General features: G+C 39.8%; 1 protein-coding gene across 2 annotated transcripts in view; it reads right to left on the reverse strand.

The window, feature by feature from the left end:
* ap2b1 (adaptor related protein complex 2 subunit beta 1) overlaps positions 1-14198 on the reverse strand; it is a 34982-nt gene extending 20784 nt beyond the window's left edge. For both annotated transcript variants that reach the window (XM_062049059.1, XM_062049058.1), the window contains exons 1-8: positions 14063-14198; positions 8702-8756; positions 8512-8617; positions 8277-8412; positions 2879-3124; positions 506-696; positions 209-430; positions 17-137 (exon numbers count right to left, since the gene is read on the reverse strand). In XM_062049059.1, coding sequence (XP_061905043.1) covers positions 17-137; positions 209-430; positions 506-696; positions 2879-3124; positions 8277-8412; positions 8512-8617; positions 8702-8738 — 1059 coding nt within the window. In that variant the 5' untranslated portion in view covers positions 8739-8756; positions 14063-14198. The remainder of the gene's footprint in view (positions 1-16; positions 138-208; positions 431-505; positions 697-2878; positions 3125-8276; positions 8413-8511; positions 8618-8701; positions 8757-14062) is intronic.
* Positions 14199-14370: the final 172 nt, after the last annotated feature.

Raw genomic sequence — 14370 nt, forward strand, 5'->3', positions numbered from 1 at the left:
ACGAAGCGTTTCATACCTGGGCAATGTTAGCCTGAGAGGCCAAGCGGATCATGATGTCCAGTTTCTCCAGTTTCACATAAATGGGGTCGTTGTACTTGACGAAGAACACTTTGATTTCCTGCTTCAGGATCTCAGGCCTGCGCACAAACGGAAGATGAAAGCGAGCGACCAAACGCAACAGTGCACGCTACAGTCTGACATACGACACCTTTTCTGCACTATGAGGTTGATGTTCCTCAGCGCCACGTACTGGACCTCGGGCTCTCCGGAGAGCAAGGTGACGAGGGGCGGAGATAGCTTCTTCAGCAAGGTGTTGTAGTAGTCAGAGTCTTTGGGCAGAAGCTCCAGGAACTTCATCAGCACCTTGACCGCCGACAGAACCACGGCAGAGTTGGCGTGGGAGAGCCGGGGAGTGACGCGCTCGCAAATGCTTCAAAGGACGGAAAAAAACGACCATCGATTCAAATGTCAAGGTGGAAAAATGCTTATGGGGCCTGGCTCGTACCTCTGAGCCTCACGCTCATCTTTGGGGTTGTAGTTAGACAGGCAGTCCAGGATGAAGATCTGACCCCACTCCGTGCACTCGTTAAGGGCCGTCAGCAGCTTGTTGATGTTCTGGGGGTTGAGGTCCAGCAGGTTGCTGTTGGGGTGAGACTCGCTGATCTCCGACAGGGCGGCCACGGCGTTGGCGACGACCTGAGGGAGAAGGATTTTATTTCAGTAAACAACAACACCCTTTCTTTCCTCCAAGGCAGACCTGGGCAAATTAAGGCCCGGGGGCCACATGTGGCCCGTTGAGCTTTTCAATCTGGCCCGCCGGACATTCCCAAATATTTTTTTTAAATCTTTAAGATCAAAACTGTAGCTGCCATTATGATGTGCAATGATGTTTTCAAATGACCGTAAGTCTTGAACTATACAAAGTATTTCAATGGTTGGAATCTGCGCTTTTGCATGATATACTAGTTACTATGGTAAACTAATTAGTTACTATGGTAATCTAAGTCACAGCAGCTCAGACGAGGCACCAAGCAGTGTGGGTGGGGAGCGTTTCCACAGAGTGTTTCCAAAACGGCCAGAGACAGACGCAGAAGGGGAGATTTTTACAACAAAGTTGTAAAGCTTAGTGACATATCAAATATATCAGATTGTAGGTGGGTTGTTTTTTTTACCCTTCGCGTTCATATTTCGCTGTGTTTGTTGCATTTTTGTTGCGTTTTGCTTGATTGTAAAATATGTCGATTGAGATGGGGTGTGACATTCATATGTTGTCAATATTCAGTGTTTTATCGGTCATAGTTAATATTTTAAATCCCACATTCTTAATTTTCATGTACATTCTGGGTGTGTCATTCAGTAAAAAAAAACAAAAATTCCATTCCGTTTTTTAAGGTGGTCTGTCATAACGTTTTTAGCATTCAATCAAAACTGTTTAATGTATATATTAATGATATGTTTAATACATCCAAAATACTGAAATGTATACTATTTGCAGACGACACAAATATATTCTACAGTAGTGATGACTATAATGAGCTCATAAATACAGTAAACACAGAACTAAACATAGTAAAAAAATGGATGGACACAAATAAATTATCTTTGAATATAAATAAAACTAAGATAGTGATGTTTGGAAATCGCAACATAACGTCTGAAAAGAAAATAAGTATTGATGGTACCCAAAATGAGAATACATTTTTGGGAGTAATAATTGATAGTAAATTATATCATGGAAACCTCATGTCAGACACATTAAAACAAAAATCTCCAAAAGCCTCTCAATTATAAACAAAGCAAAACTATACCTCAATGAAAATGCACTCCATACTCTTTACTGCACCTTGGTATTCCCATACCTTACATACTGTGTTGAAGTATGGGGGAATACTTACCACAACACAATTCATCCTCTGATCATATTACAGAAAAGAGCAGTGCGGATCATTCAGAACGTTGGTTATTTACAACATACTCATAATCTGTTTATGCAATCAAAGTTGCTCAAATTTGATGACCTTGTTAAAAAAATACATTAATAATCTTATATAAAGCATTTAACAAATTATTGCCACCTAATCTACAACGTTTTTTTATAAGACGAGTGCAGGCTCATAACTTGAGAGGCTTTGGATATTTCTTATTGCCGAGAGCTCAAACCACTCGTAAACGTTTCTGTGTGTCTGTATGCGGAGTAAAACTATGGAACAAACTGGACTTACAACACAAGCAATGCCAAACTATTAATCGATTCAAACTATTATACAAACATGGGGTCTGGTTCAAATATAGAGATGAGGGTCTTTAATTTGACCTGCTGCTATACTCTGTCTCAAAGTGTTAACATGTGCTCAATGTTTCCTTACCATTATTGCGTTGTTGTCTCTTACCATTATTGCTATGTTGTCTATTACCATTATTGCTATGATGTCTATTACCATTGTTGGTATATTCATTATTCCTACATTGTTGATACAAATTATTGTTAGTGTAATAATTATTGTTACCTGTGGCAATGCCACTATGATACAACATCTGTATTATAATCCTTGAACAAAGTAAGAGTGAAACTCATGTGAATAATCACTGAATGGAGAACTGATGGTGGGATTAAATAAATTATCTTCTTCCCACTCCCTTTCAGGCAAAACTGGACAATAATGCACTATATTCATTTATATTATTATGTTTTGTCAACTTGTACTTCTTTGTCATTGCCTGAAATAAATAAATAAATGAAAAGAAAAAAAATGGTGAGGTTTTGTGCTAGTGTTCCTAAAAATCACATATACCGGCCTCTAGACACCTTATTTTCTCAAAATGTGGCCCCCCGAGTCAAAATAGTTGCCCAGGCCTGGTCTAAGGCCTGGATGCCGACCATGGGGTTGGAGTCGGCGATGAGATCCCTCAGCGAGTCCAAGAAGCCCTGGTCCTCCACCATCTGGGCGTTGATGTCGTGAAGCTTGGCCACGCACACGGCCGCAGTCTTCCTCACGTACGGGTCCTCGTCCTTCAGACACTTCCTCAGTGGCTCACACAGGTACTCCGTGATCTTGTCCACTCGGATGCAGCCCATAGTGCGGACGGCCAGGGCCCGAATGAGGGGGTTTGGGTCCTCGCAGTCCTGGACAAGAATCACAAATATCTTGGCTAACTTGGGGGACTTCATTGGGGAATACAGCGGTACCTCGTCTCGCGGTTTGCATAGGGGCGCCGTGGCTCAGAAACTTGAAGGTTCCTGTACGAATCTAGTTTTCGCCAATGTAGGCACTGCCGCTGCACGTTACCTTATGGTAAGTTGGGTGCGTTTTGCACGTGACGTCTACGAATGCATGCCGTCACTACTGTTTTTTTTTTACTAAATAAAAGCTTGTTTTAATACACAGCAGGGCTGCAACGAACGATTAATTTGATAATCGATTAATCTGTCGGTTATTACTTCGATTAATCGATTAATAATCGGATAAAAGAGACAAACTACATGTCTATCCTTTCCAGTATTTTATTTTAAAAAAACAGCATACTGGTACCATACTTATTTTGATTATTGTTTCTCAGCTGTTTGTTTATGTTGCAGTTTATAAATAAAGGTTTATTTTAAAAAAATAAAAATAAAAATAAAAAAAAATATTTTTTTTTAAAAAAGCTTTTGCGCATGCGCATAGCATAGATCCAACGAATCGATGACTAAATTAATCGGCAACTATTTTTATAATCGATTTTAATCGATTTAATCGATTAGTTGTTGCAGCCCTAATACACAGTCTGGGTCACAGCTTGTCATTTGCCAAACCACTGGTGAGAAGCACTGATCAATGAATAATCAATGACTAAGCCTAATTTATTATTTGAAAGTGTTGTTTAGTAACTGTTAACTTGAAAGAAAGGTCTTACAGCAGGGATGTCAAACTGGTTTTCATTGAGGGCCACATGGCAGTTATGGCTGCCAACAGAGGACCGCTTGTAACGGCGAATAATGTATGAATTTTCCTCTGGATTTCATTATTAATTATATCAATTGTTTTAAGTAGACTGTCGATTTTACAGTAAACTTTACATTTACAAAATTTTACTGTAAAATATAGTGTTTTCTTAATTTTTTACAACATTTTACAGAAAATAGAAAAACAGTACCACTAATTTTTTTGGGGGGGTTTTACGGAAAAAGCTGGCAGCTTAGTTGCCAGAATGTTACTGTTAAATTTATATTGGTTTTTACAACATTATATTGTTCATCAGGCATGTGATTTGGCCCTGCGATGAGGTGGCGACTTGTCCAGGGTGTACCCCGCCTTCCGCCCGATTGTAGCTGAGATAGGCTCCAGCGCCCCCCGCGACCCCGAAGGGAATAAGCGGTAGAAAATGGATGGATGGATGGAGGCATGTGATTTGACCACAATGAAAAAGACTGAAAAAATTTCCAGGGGTCTGGGGGACGATGGCCCCCAGCCAGGTCCAGGGTGCCCTGGTGCGGGGACAAGGGGGGCAACGCCCCCCCGAAGCTCCTGGTTTTTCACCAATTTAACATGCTAAAATGAACAAAGACAGCACCATTTGAAGAAAATATTTTAGTGTTTAAAGACATGAAAACATCATTAATAGAACATGCATAACCCAATGATCCTAATGAATCACTGTATATGGTTCAGTCCCAACAGTATTTAGTCACTAATATTTACATCTTGTGTTCATTTCACATCCACAGGTGTCACATTGATCAGTGTTATTATCTACAGTTTATTTACAGTATTACCACATTACTTCAGTTCATGTAATGTAATGTAAACATTTCATTCTTTTCGCCAAAAGAGGATATACATTTATGAAAATAATTAAACATGTTTAGTATTGTTTACTCATATTTGAAAATAGGAAATAATAATAATGTGAGGACACTGACATATTGCATGAAACAAGTGTGAAAATATTTACCTTCAAGATTGTTACACCACTGACAATAGTTTCAACAGACTACATAAGAACTTAATATTACAAAATAGTATTATATGCAAATTTATTTCAAATAAATTGTTAACTAGAATCAATAATGCGACTCTTTGAATTTCTGTAATTTCATAATATATTTTCACGTGGCTTTTTATTTTGAGAAAAACCCATTTATATTTCGTAAAGCAATAATTGGTTAATATTTAAAACAGACATGCATATTTCGCAAGCAAATATTTTTTAGCTTACCTCATAATTAACAACCCTGTCTGCAACTGAAGTGGGTGGATCTTTCCTCTCCATGTCTACGGCAGTTGTCGATGTAAACAAGATGAAGTCCGTAAGGTTTGCTCACTTTCGGTTGACATCCAAAAGTACCAGCTAGTGAAAAGTTTGTTTTCCTTGCTTAGTTGTTTCATATGTTTTTGGCGTTTCGCATGTACTTCCAAAGCCTTGAAACCTTGTGATCCATAGTCAATATTATCATGACACCGCGTGCACAAAACCTTTCCGGGACGATCGATTTTCCGAATAAAATCACCGAACAAAGTCGTAACTTCCTTCTTCCCAACAGTATCAGTGATTTCCCTTTCCATCCAGTCCCATCGAAACTTATTTTTGACATGTTTATCAATTTCTTTTACTCGTAAAGCGTCCTTTCTCTCGAGAACCGACATCGTTTACATATGGAAAATGGCGCTAATAACCATTATGAATGATGACGTTATTAACGTCATCATTCATAACAGATGTTCTGATTGGTCACAAGGAACATATCGACCAATCAACTACGGCGTAATATAAACTACGTCTCGAATCTTGATTTAGGGTCGGAAAAAAAAACGGAAAAACGGGAGATAATTTTTTTTTTCTTCCCGAGATTAAAAAAGACGGAATTCCGACTTTAGACGGAAAAATCACATGCCTGGTTCATGGAAAAACAGTACAAGTTCTTTTTTTATTCTGGCAACTAAGCTGCCAGTTTTTCTACCGTAAAAACAAATGTTTTGTCTTTCCATTTACAGTAATACACCGTTAAAAACTACAACCGTAGATTTTACAGTCAAAAACTGGCAGCTCAGTCAACAGAATTTTAACGCAAAAAACAGTAGTAGTTTTTTTCAATTTACAGTAATGTGCTGTAAAGAACATAAAATGTATTGTCATTTGTATTAATTTGATGGGTAGTTCGCTGTAAAGTTAAGTATTTTTATTTAGACACAAACACGTTTGGAAAGTATGATAATATACTGTAATATTTGTTGCAATATTGGATACTATTAAAGTTTAAAAAGTATGCAATTTCAAGCAGTACATATACATTTTCTGTCAAAATGAAGAAACTCCATTACATTTAGTGAGAAAATATTAAGTACTTTATTGACACATATCATTTCCAGGTGTTTGCAGGCCAGATAAAATGATCTGGCCCCCGGGCTTTGAGTTTGACACCTGTGTCTTATAGAATAGAATAGATAGAAGAATAGAATGGACTTTATTGTCATTATATTTGCATATAACGGGATTAAGGACTTCAACTTAAGGTGCGGTAGTGGGAACAAATATGGGGTAAATATAAATTAAATTACACAACAGGCAATAAAGAAAAAACTAACAATTGAAATAAACAGACTTATAGTGTTTACTAAATCGCTTATACTTTGTTTACTGCAAAATGCAGTTTTTGCAGAGAGGCAAATTAAAGTAAAAATGTTGAGAAGGAAAAAAAAAAGAGCTGGGCGATATAGCTGGAAATTGTATCGCGGCATAAGTGTTTTGTATCGGTCGATATCGAAATTGGTTTAATTATTGATTTTTTTTTCTAAAATAAAATATATTCAATGTAAACATTTTTATTTCAAATGTAACCTTCTTCTGATTATAATCCCCTCAGCTATCAAGGCAGAAAGGAAAGGAAACGTCAACACAAGCATGGAAAACACAAACAATCAATGGAAGCAAAATTGTAAAATCACATTGAACACTGAACAATAAGCTCTTAAAATGAAGGTGCAAAAATAATGAATATGCGAGAAATGCTTAATAAAGTGTAACGAAATAGTGCAAAGTGAGAAAATATAAACAAAGAAACCTGAGAAGAACTATTTTCTGCAGGTTTAATGCCAGCTGTGCTCTGAAGGGTGAGCGCGGCTAAGGTGGTGTGGTATAACCGGTCTTGGTCTGACTACGGTTCGTTTGAAAACATTTTAAAATAAGAAAAAGTGACATACTGTCAGTTTTATCCACAATTTATTTGCTCTCTGCAGCACTCATTTTTTGTTTTTCTTCTCCCTACATGCAAAAATCAACAGCGAGACATCAAGATGGCGCAACCAAACTTGACAGTTGATAAGAGTTCCCCGATTGGCTGAAGATAAAGTGTTTGTCTCACACCTAGTAATCCGCTGTGGACAAACGAAGCCAAGCAATGCAGGTTTAGCGAGCGGTGCGCGCTCCCGCGAAGGAAATCGATTTTTGGCAGGCAATCACATTTTGGCACAACACCGGCAAATATAAACAAAACAAAACACAGGCGGAAAGCGATAATCAATTAAAAAGAAAAAGCGAACCGGAGTTTTGACCCGGACATGGCAGGGTCGGTAAAAAAAATAAAAATCCCGAAAATGTGCGTCCTTTCTGATTTCAATGCGTAAAAAGACACAAAAAGTGAGTTAACGCCAACATTGACTGACGCAATGTGTAAAAGTGTTCTGTGGTCTGACAAGTCCACATTTAAAATTGTTTTTGGAAACTGTGGACATCATGTCCTCCAGACCAAAGAGGAAAAGAACCATCCGGATTGTTCTAGGTGCTAAGTTCAAAAGCCAGCATCTGTGATGGTACGGGGGTGTATTAGTGCCCGAGGCATGGGTAACTTACACATCTGTGAAGGCATCATTAATGCTGAAAGGTACATACAGGTTTTGGAGCAACATATGTTGCCATCCAAGCAACGTTATCATGGACGCCCCTGCTTATTTCAGCAAGACAATGCCAAGCCATTTTCTGCATGTGTTACAACAGCGTGGCTTCGTAGTAAAAGAGTGCGGGTACTAGATTGGCCTGCCTGTAGTCCAGACCTGTCTACCATTGAAAATGTGTGGTGCAGCACTAGAAAATAATGTTTACACCAAAATATTACCGAAACAGAATCAAAACTTTGGCCCAAAAACCAAAGTAGGTACCAGACCGTGGGTTACCTGTACCGTGGGTGTTTTATTTATGTCATGTATCTTTCATGTTACCATGTACTCGAGAATAGTACCTCGTAGTGCTCGTTTGAGCTCGTGGAAAAGCGACATGTGCAGAGAAAAGGGGTGTGGCCTTGCCTTGACGAAGCTATTGACCGCCATGATGGCCATGTCCGGCTGGCTCTTGGCATAGTTCATCAAGTAGAGGTACACCAGCTTCTTCAGCTCCAGGTTGTCGGTCTGCATGCAGTTGACCACATCCGGGAACAAAGAGCTGCAACGATAGAAGGACCCGCTCAGAATTCAAGCGACGCTCACTCGAATAAATAAATCGACCGTGACAGGTTATCTAGCCGGTTGCTTTGGAACTTACCTGACATCTTTGCCCACCGTCATGGCGGCGATGACCTTCTTGACCGCCTCCTTTCGCTTCTCCTTCTTCTCATTGTTCAGCTCTGCCTTCAGCTCAAAGATCTCCCCTGAAGGAGGACGGCCACAGGTTGGTACTTAACTGTCAGGCTTGCTGACGTGGAACGATACAGTACTGTAACTTGTTTACTCACCTTTTTTGTTTGTTGTGAAATATTTGGAGTCAGTCATAATTGTAGTTCTTGTAGTCTGCACAAAATTGGGCCAAAGTAAAACACCAAGAAATGGGCTTTTGACAATTTTCTGCGGTGGCTAGTGAGGGTAAACCGGTGGCAACTACTGATAGGAAACACCATTTCTATTACTGACGCACTGAAGTAAATTGGGTACTTTAATGCAGTGGTCCCCAACCTTTTTGTAGCTGCGGACCGGTCAACGCTTGAAAATTTGTCCCACGGACCGGTGGGGGTGGGGTGGGGTGGGGGGTGTATTTTAAAAAAATAAAACTTTTTTTTTGTAGCTGCGGACCGGTCAACGCTTGTATTTAAAAAAAAAAAAAAAAAAAAAAAATTTTTTTTTTTTTTTTTTACATAAATAAATACAATCATGTGTGCTTACGGACTGTATCCCTGCAGGCTGTATTGATCTATATTGATATAGAATGTATATATTGTGTTTTTTATGTTGATTTCATTAAAAAATTAAAAAATAAAAAAATAAAAAAAATAAATAAATAAATAATTCTTGTGCGGCCCGGTACCAATCGGTGGTTGGGGACCACTGCTTTAATGCATCCACAAGTGCACAAAAACTTGCCCCCCGGACTTTGTTGAGTCTTCGTTAAGTACCCGGAAGTCAGAAAAAATCTGAGTCTTTTGTGGTACCTAAGAGTCAGTGAAAATTAAGTATTTGTGGAGTACCCAGGTGTCAGTAAAAATTGAGTCTTTGTCTATTACCCGTGAGTCGGTGAAAATCGAGGATTCATCAAGTACCCATGAATCAGTGAAAATCTGAGTCTTTTTGTATTACCCGTGAGTCAGTGAAATTGAGTCTTTGTCAACTACCTGTGAGTAAGTGAAAATCGAGTGTTTATCAAGTGCCGATGAGTCAGTGAAAATTGGGAGTCTTTTTGTATTACCCGTGATTCCGTGAAATTGAGTCGTTGTCAAGTACCCGTGAGTCAGTGAAAACCGAGTCTTTGTCAAGCGCCTGTGAGTCGGTGGAAGTCGAGTCTTTGTCAAATACCCTTGAGTCTGTGAAAATGGAGTCTTTGTGGATTACCCGTGAGTCAGTGAAGTACCTGGCAGTCAGTAAAAAAAATCATATGTTTTTCATGTACGCGTGAGTCAGTGAAAATCTAACCTGTCAGGTAAAATCGAGTCTTTGTAAAGTACCCAGGAGTCAGTGAAAACATGAGTCTCACTGTGGTGCCCGAGAAATAGTGAAAATCTTGTCTTTGTAGAGTACCTATGAGTCAGTGAAAATTGAGTCTTTGTCAAGTGAAAATCTAATTTTTGTGGCCTACCCGTGAGTAAATGAAAACCGAGTCTTTGTCAAGCGCCTGTGAGTCGGTGAAAGTCGAGTCTTTGTCAAATACCCTTGAGTCTGTGAAAATGAAGTCTTTGTGGATTACCCGTGAGTCAGTGAAGTACCTGGCAGTCAGTAAAAAAAATCACATGTTTTTCATGTACGCGTGAGTCAGTGAAAATCTAACCTGTCAGGTAAAATCGAGTCTTTGTAAAGTACCCAGGAGTCAGTGAAAACCTGAGTCTCACTGTGGTGCCCGAGAAATAGTGAAAATCGAGACTTTGTAGAGTACCTATGAGTCAGTGAAAATTGAGTCTTTGTCAAGTGAAAATCTAATTTTTGTGGCCTACCCGTGAGTAAATGAAAACCGAGTCTTTGTCAAGCGCCTGTGAGTCGGTGAAAGTCGAGTCTTTGTCAAATACCCTTGAGTCTGTGAAAATTGAGTCTTTGTGGATTACCCGTGAGTCAGTGAAGTACCTGGCAGTCAGTAAAAAAATCACATATTTTTCATGTACGCGTGAGTCAGTGAAAATCTAACCTGTCAGGTAAAATCGAGTCTTTGTAAAGTACCCAGGAGTCAGTGAAAACCTGAGTCTCACTGTGGTGCCTGAGAAATAGTGAAAATCGAGACTTTGTAGAGTACCTATGAGTCAGTGAAAATTGAGTCTTTGTCAAGTGAAAATCTAATTTTTGTGGCCTACCTGTGAGTAAATGAAAACCGAGTCTTTGTCAAGCGCCTGTGAGTCGGTGAAAGTCGAGTCTTTGTCAAATACCCTTGAGTCTGTGAAAATGAAGTCTTTGTGGATTACCCGTGAGTCAGTGAAGTACCTGGCAGTCAGTAAAAAGAATCACATGTTTTTCATGTACGCGTGAGTCAGTAAAAATCTAACCTGTCAGGTAAAATCGAGTCTTTGTAAAGTACCCAGGAGTCAGTGAAAACCTGAGTCTCACTGTGGTGCCCGAGAAATAGTGAAAATCGAGACTTTGTAGAGTACCTATGAGTCAGTGCAAATTTTGTCTTTGTCAAGTCAAAATCTAATTGTTGTGGGCTACCCCGTGAGTAAATGAAAATCGAGTCTTTGTCAAGCACCTGTGAGTCAGTGAAAATCGAGTGTTTATCAGGTACAGATGAGTCAGTGAAAATTGGAGTATTTTTGTATTACCCGTGATTCAGTGAAATTGAGTCTCTGTCAAGTACCCGTGAGTCAGTGAAAACCAAGTCTTCGTCAAGCACCCTTGAGTCTGTGAAAATGGAGTCTTTCTGGAGTACCCGTGAGTCAGTGAAGTACCTGGGAGTCAGTAAAAATCACATCTTTGTCATGTGCCCGTGAGTCAGTGAAAATGTAATCTTTGTGGAGTACCTGGGAGTCAGGTAAAATCCAGTCTTTGTCAAGTACCCGTGAGTCTGTGAAAATCGAGGATTCATCAAGTACCCATGAATCGGTGAAAATCTGAGTCTCTTTGTATTACCCGTGAGTCAGTGAAATTTAGTCTCTGTCAAGTACCTGTGGGTAAGTGAAAATGTACTCTTTATCAAGTGAAAAGTACAAGTGAGTCAGTGAAAATTGGGAGTTTTTTTATATTACCCGTGATTCAGTGAAATTGAGTCTTTGTCAAGTACCCGTGAGTCAGTGAAAACCGAGTCTTTGTCAACAAGCGCTCGTGAGTCGGTGAAAGTTGAGTCTTTGTCAAGTACCCTTGAGTCTGTGAAAATGTAGTCTTTCTGGAGTACCCGTGAGTCAGTGAAGTACCTGGGAGTCAGTAAAAATCACATCTTTGTCATGTGCCTGTGAGTCAGTGAAATTCTAATCCTTGTGGGGTACATGGTAAAATCGAGTCTTTGTCAAGTTAGTGAAAACCTGAGTCTCGTTGTGGTACCCGAGAATCAGTGAAAATCGAGTCTTTGTTGAGTACCCATGAGTCAGTGAAAAATTTGTCTTTGTCAAGTGAAAATCTAATTGTTGTGGGCTACCCCGTGAGTAAATGAAAACCGAGTCTTTGTCAAGCGCCCGTCAGTTGGTGAAAGTCGAGTCTTTGTCAAGTACCCTTGAGTCTGTGAAAATTTTGTTTTTCTGGAGTACTCGTGAGTCAGTGAAGTAAGTACCTGGGTGTCAGTAAAAATCACATTTTTGTCATGGGCCCGCGAGTCAGTGAAAATCGAATCTTTGTGGAGTACCTGAGAGTCAGGTAAAATCAAATCTTTGTCGAGTACCCATGAGTCAGTGAAAATGTTGTCTTTGTCACGTGAAAATCTAATTGTTGTGGGCTACCTGTGAGTAAATGAAAATCAAGTCTTTGTCAGGTACCTGTGAGTCAGTGAAAAATTTATGTTTATCAGGTACAGATGAGTCAGTGAAAACCAAGTCTTTGTCAAGCGCCCGTGAGTCGGTGAAAGTCGAACTCTTTGTCAAGTACCTTAGAGTCTGTGAAAATGGAGTCTTTGTGGAGTACCCGTGAGTCAGTGAAGTACCTTGGAATCAGTAAAAATCACATATTTGTCATGTGCCCGTGAGTCAGTGAAAATCTAATCTTTGTGGGATACCGGGGAGTCAGGTAAAATTGAGTCTTTGTCAAGCGCTCGTGAGTCAGTGAAAGCCGAGTCTTTGTCAAGTACCGTTGAGTCTGTGAAAATTGAGTCTTTGCGAATACCTGTGAGTCAGATAAAATTTAGTCTTTGTCAAGTAAAAATCTAATGGTTGTCGGCTACCCGTGAGTAAATGAAAATTGAGTCTTTGTCAGGTACCTGTGAGTCAGTGGAAATGTTATGTTTATCAGGTACAGATGAGTCAGTGAAAATTGGAGTCTTTTTGTATTACCCGAGATTCAGTGAAATTGAATCTTTGTCAAGTACCCGTGAGTCAGTGAAAACAGAGTCTTTGTCAAGCGCCCGTGAGTCGGTGAAAGTCGAGTCTTTGTCAAGTACCCTAAAGTCTGTGAAAATGGAGTCTTTGTGGAGTACCCGTGAGTCGGTGACGAACCTGGGAGTCAGTAAAAATCACATCTTGCCTGTCAGTCAGTGAAAATCTAATCTTTTAGTCAGGTAAAATCGAGTCTTTGTCAAGTACCCAGGAGTCAGTGAAAACCTGAGTCTTGTTGTGGTACCCGAGAAACAGACAAAATCGAGTCTTTGTAGAGTACCCATGAGTCAGTGAAAATTGAGTCTTTGTCAAGTGAAAATCTAATTTTCATGGGCTACCCGTGAGTAAATGAAAATCGAGTCTTTGTCAAGTACCCTGAGTCAGTGGAACTAGAGTCTTGGTCATTTACTTCTGAGTCTGTGAAAATCAAGTCTTCGTCAAGTACCCGTGAGTCGGTGAACATCGAGTCTTTTTGGAGTACCCATGTCAGTTATATTCGAGTCTTCCGCAACCAGATGTACAATTAGTGACATTGTTATGTCTCTTCTAAATAAAAAAAAATGAATGTTGACCAACTCGTTCACGAAGAGAAATGTAGTAAGACCAAATAGACACTTTAAACACCCCAGTCAGTCAAAATCTCTTGTATTGGAACGAGACCGGTGTACCTAATGGAGTGTCCCAGGTGTACTTAATGGAGTGTCCCACACTAAAGCTTAGTCGCTAATGTCATTAATATCACAGTAAATGTTTACTAAACTATCATGTGACACGAACAATGTATCTGTGGGCGACACAACACAAAGTTTCACCTCGCTCGAACGTCATTTTGTCTGAAATGAAGCCTGCCAGATGTTTGCTAATGCTAATGCTAATGCTAAAGGCGTCAGTATGCGACTTGTCCGATCTCCATCCAACGCGAACACAGTGAAAAATAAATGTCGGACAAGACACAGGAATTACTTATTTGTGTTTTTTTTATGTGGGTCTTTTTAAAAGGTTAGATGCGGCATCAAAGTAGCAGAGCCCCGCTGGCCCACTTTCCATTGGCGCTGGATGACAACATCTCTGCGGTCGTGACTAAACGTATGCGGACGTGATCTGAAAACGCAAACCCAAAGCCAAGCTTCGTTTTGTTTACATTTCGACAAAGTAGAAGCCTTTAAATACCGGAATGAGGGATGACGATCGGTCAAATCTTTCAAAAATGTGCGCAGGACGAAGGTTAGTCCTTTGCCCGGTCGGAGGAAGATGGAGAATGTGTGAATCGATGAGACGTTCAGGGACCACTTCGCTCTTCCTGATCCACGACGCAAGGAAGCAGTGGCATCAAGTCGAAATTCACATCGAAAAATGTAAGTAACAATCCGAATCAATTTTACATTTGCTTTTCCTTTTTTTTTTGCGTGAGTATAAGTCGATTTTCTGCTTTTCTCAACTGGTTTGACTGTTGGCAATGGTACTTTCCCACTGTTTGC

Source organism: Entelurus aequoreus, linkage group LG05 (genome assembly GCF_033978785.1).
Source record: "Entelurus aequoreus isolate RoL-2023_Sb linkage group LG05, RoL_Eaeq_v1.1, whole genome shotgun sequence".
Classification (NCBI taxonomy): Eukaryota; Metazoa; Chordata; class Actinopteri; order Syngnathiformes; family Syngnathidae; genus Entelurus; species Entelurus aequoreus.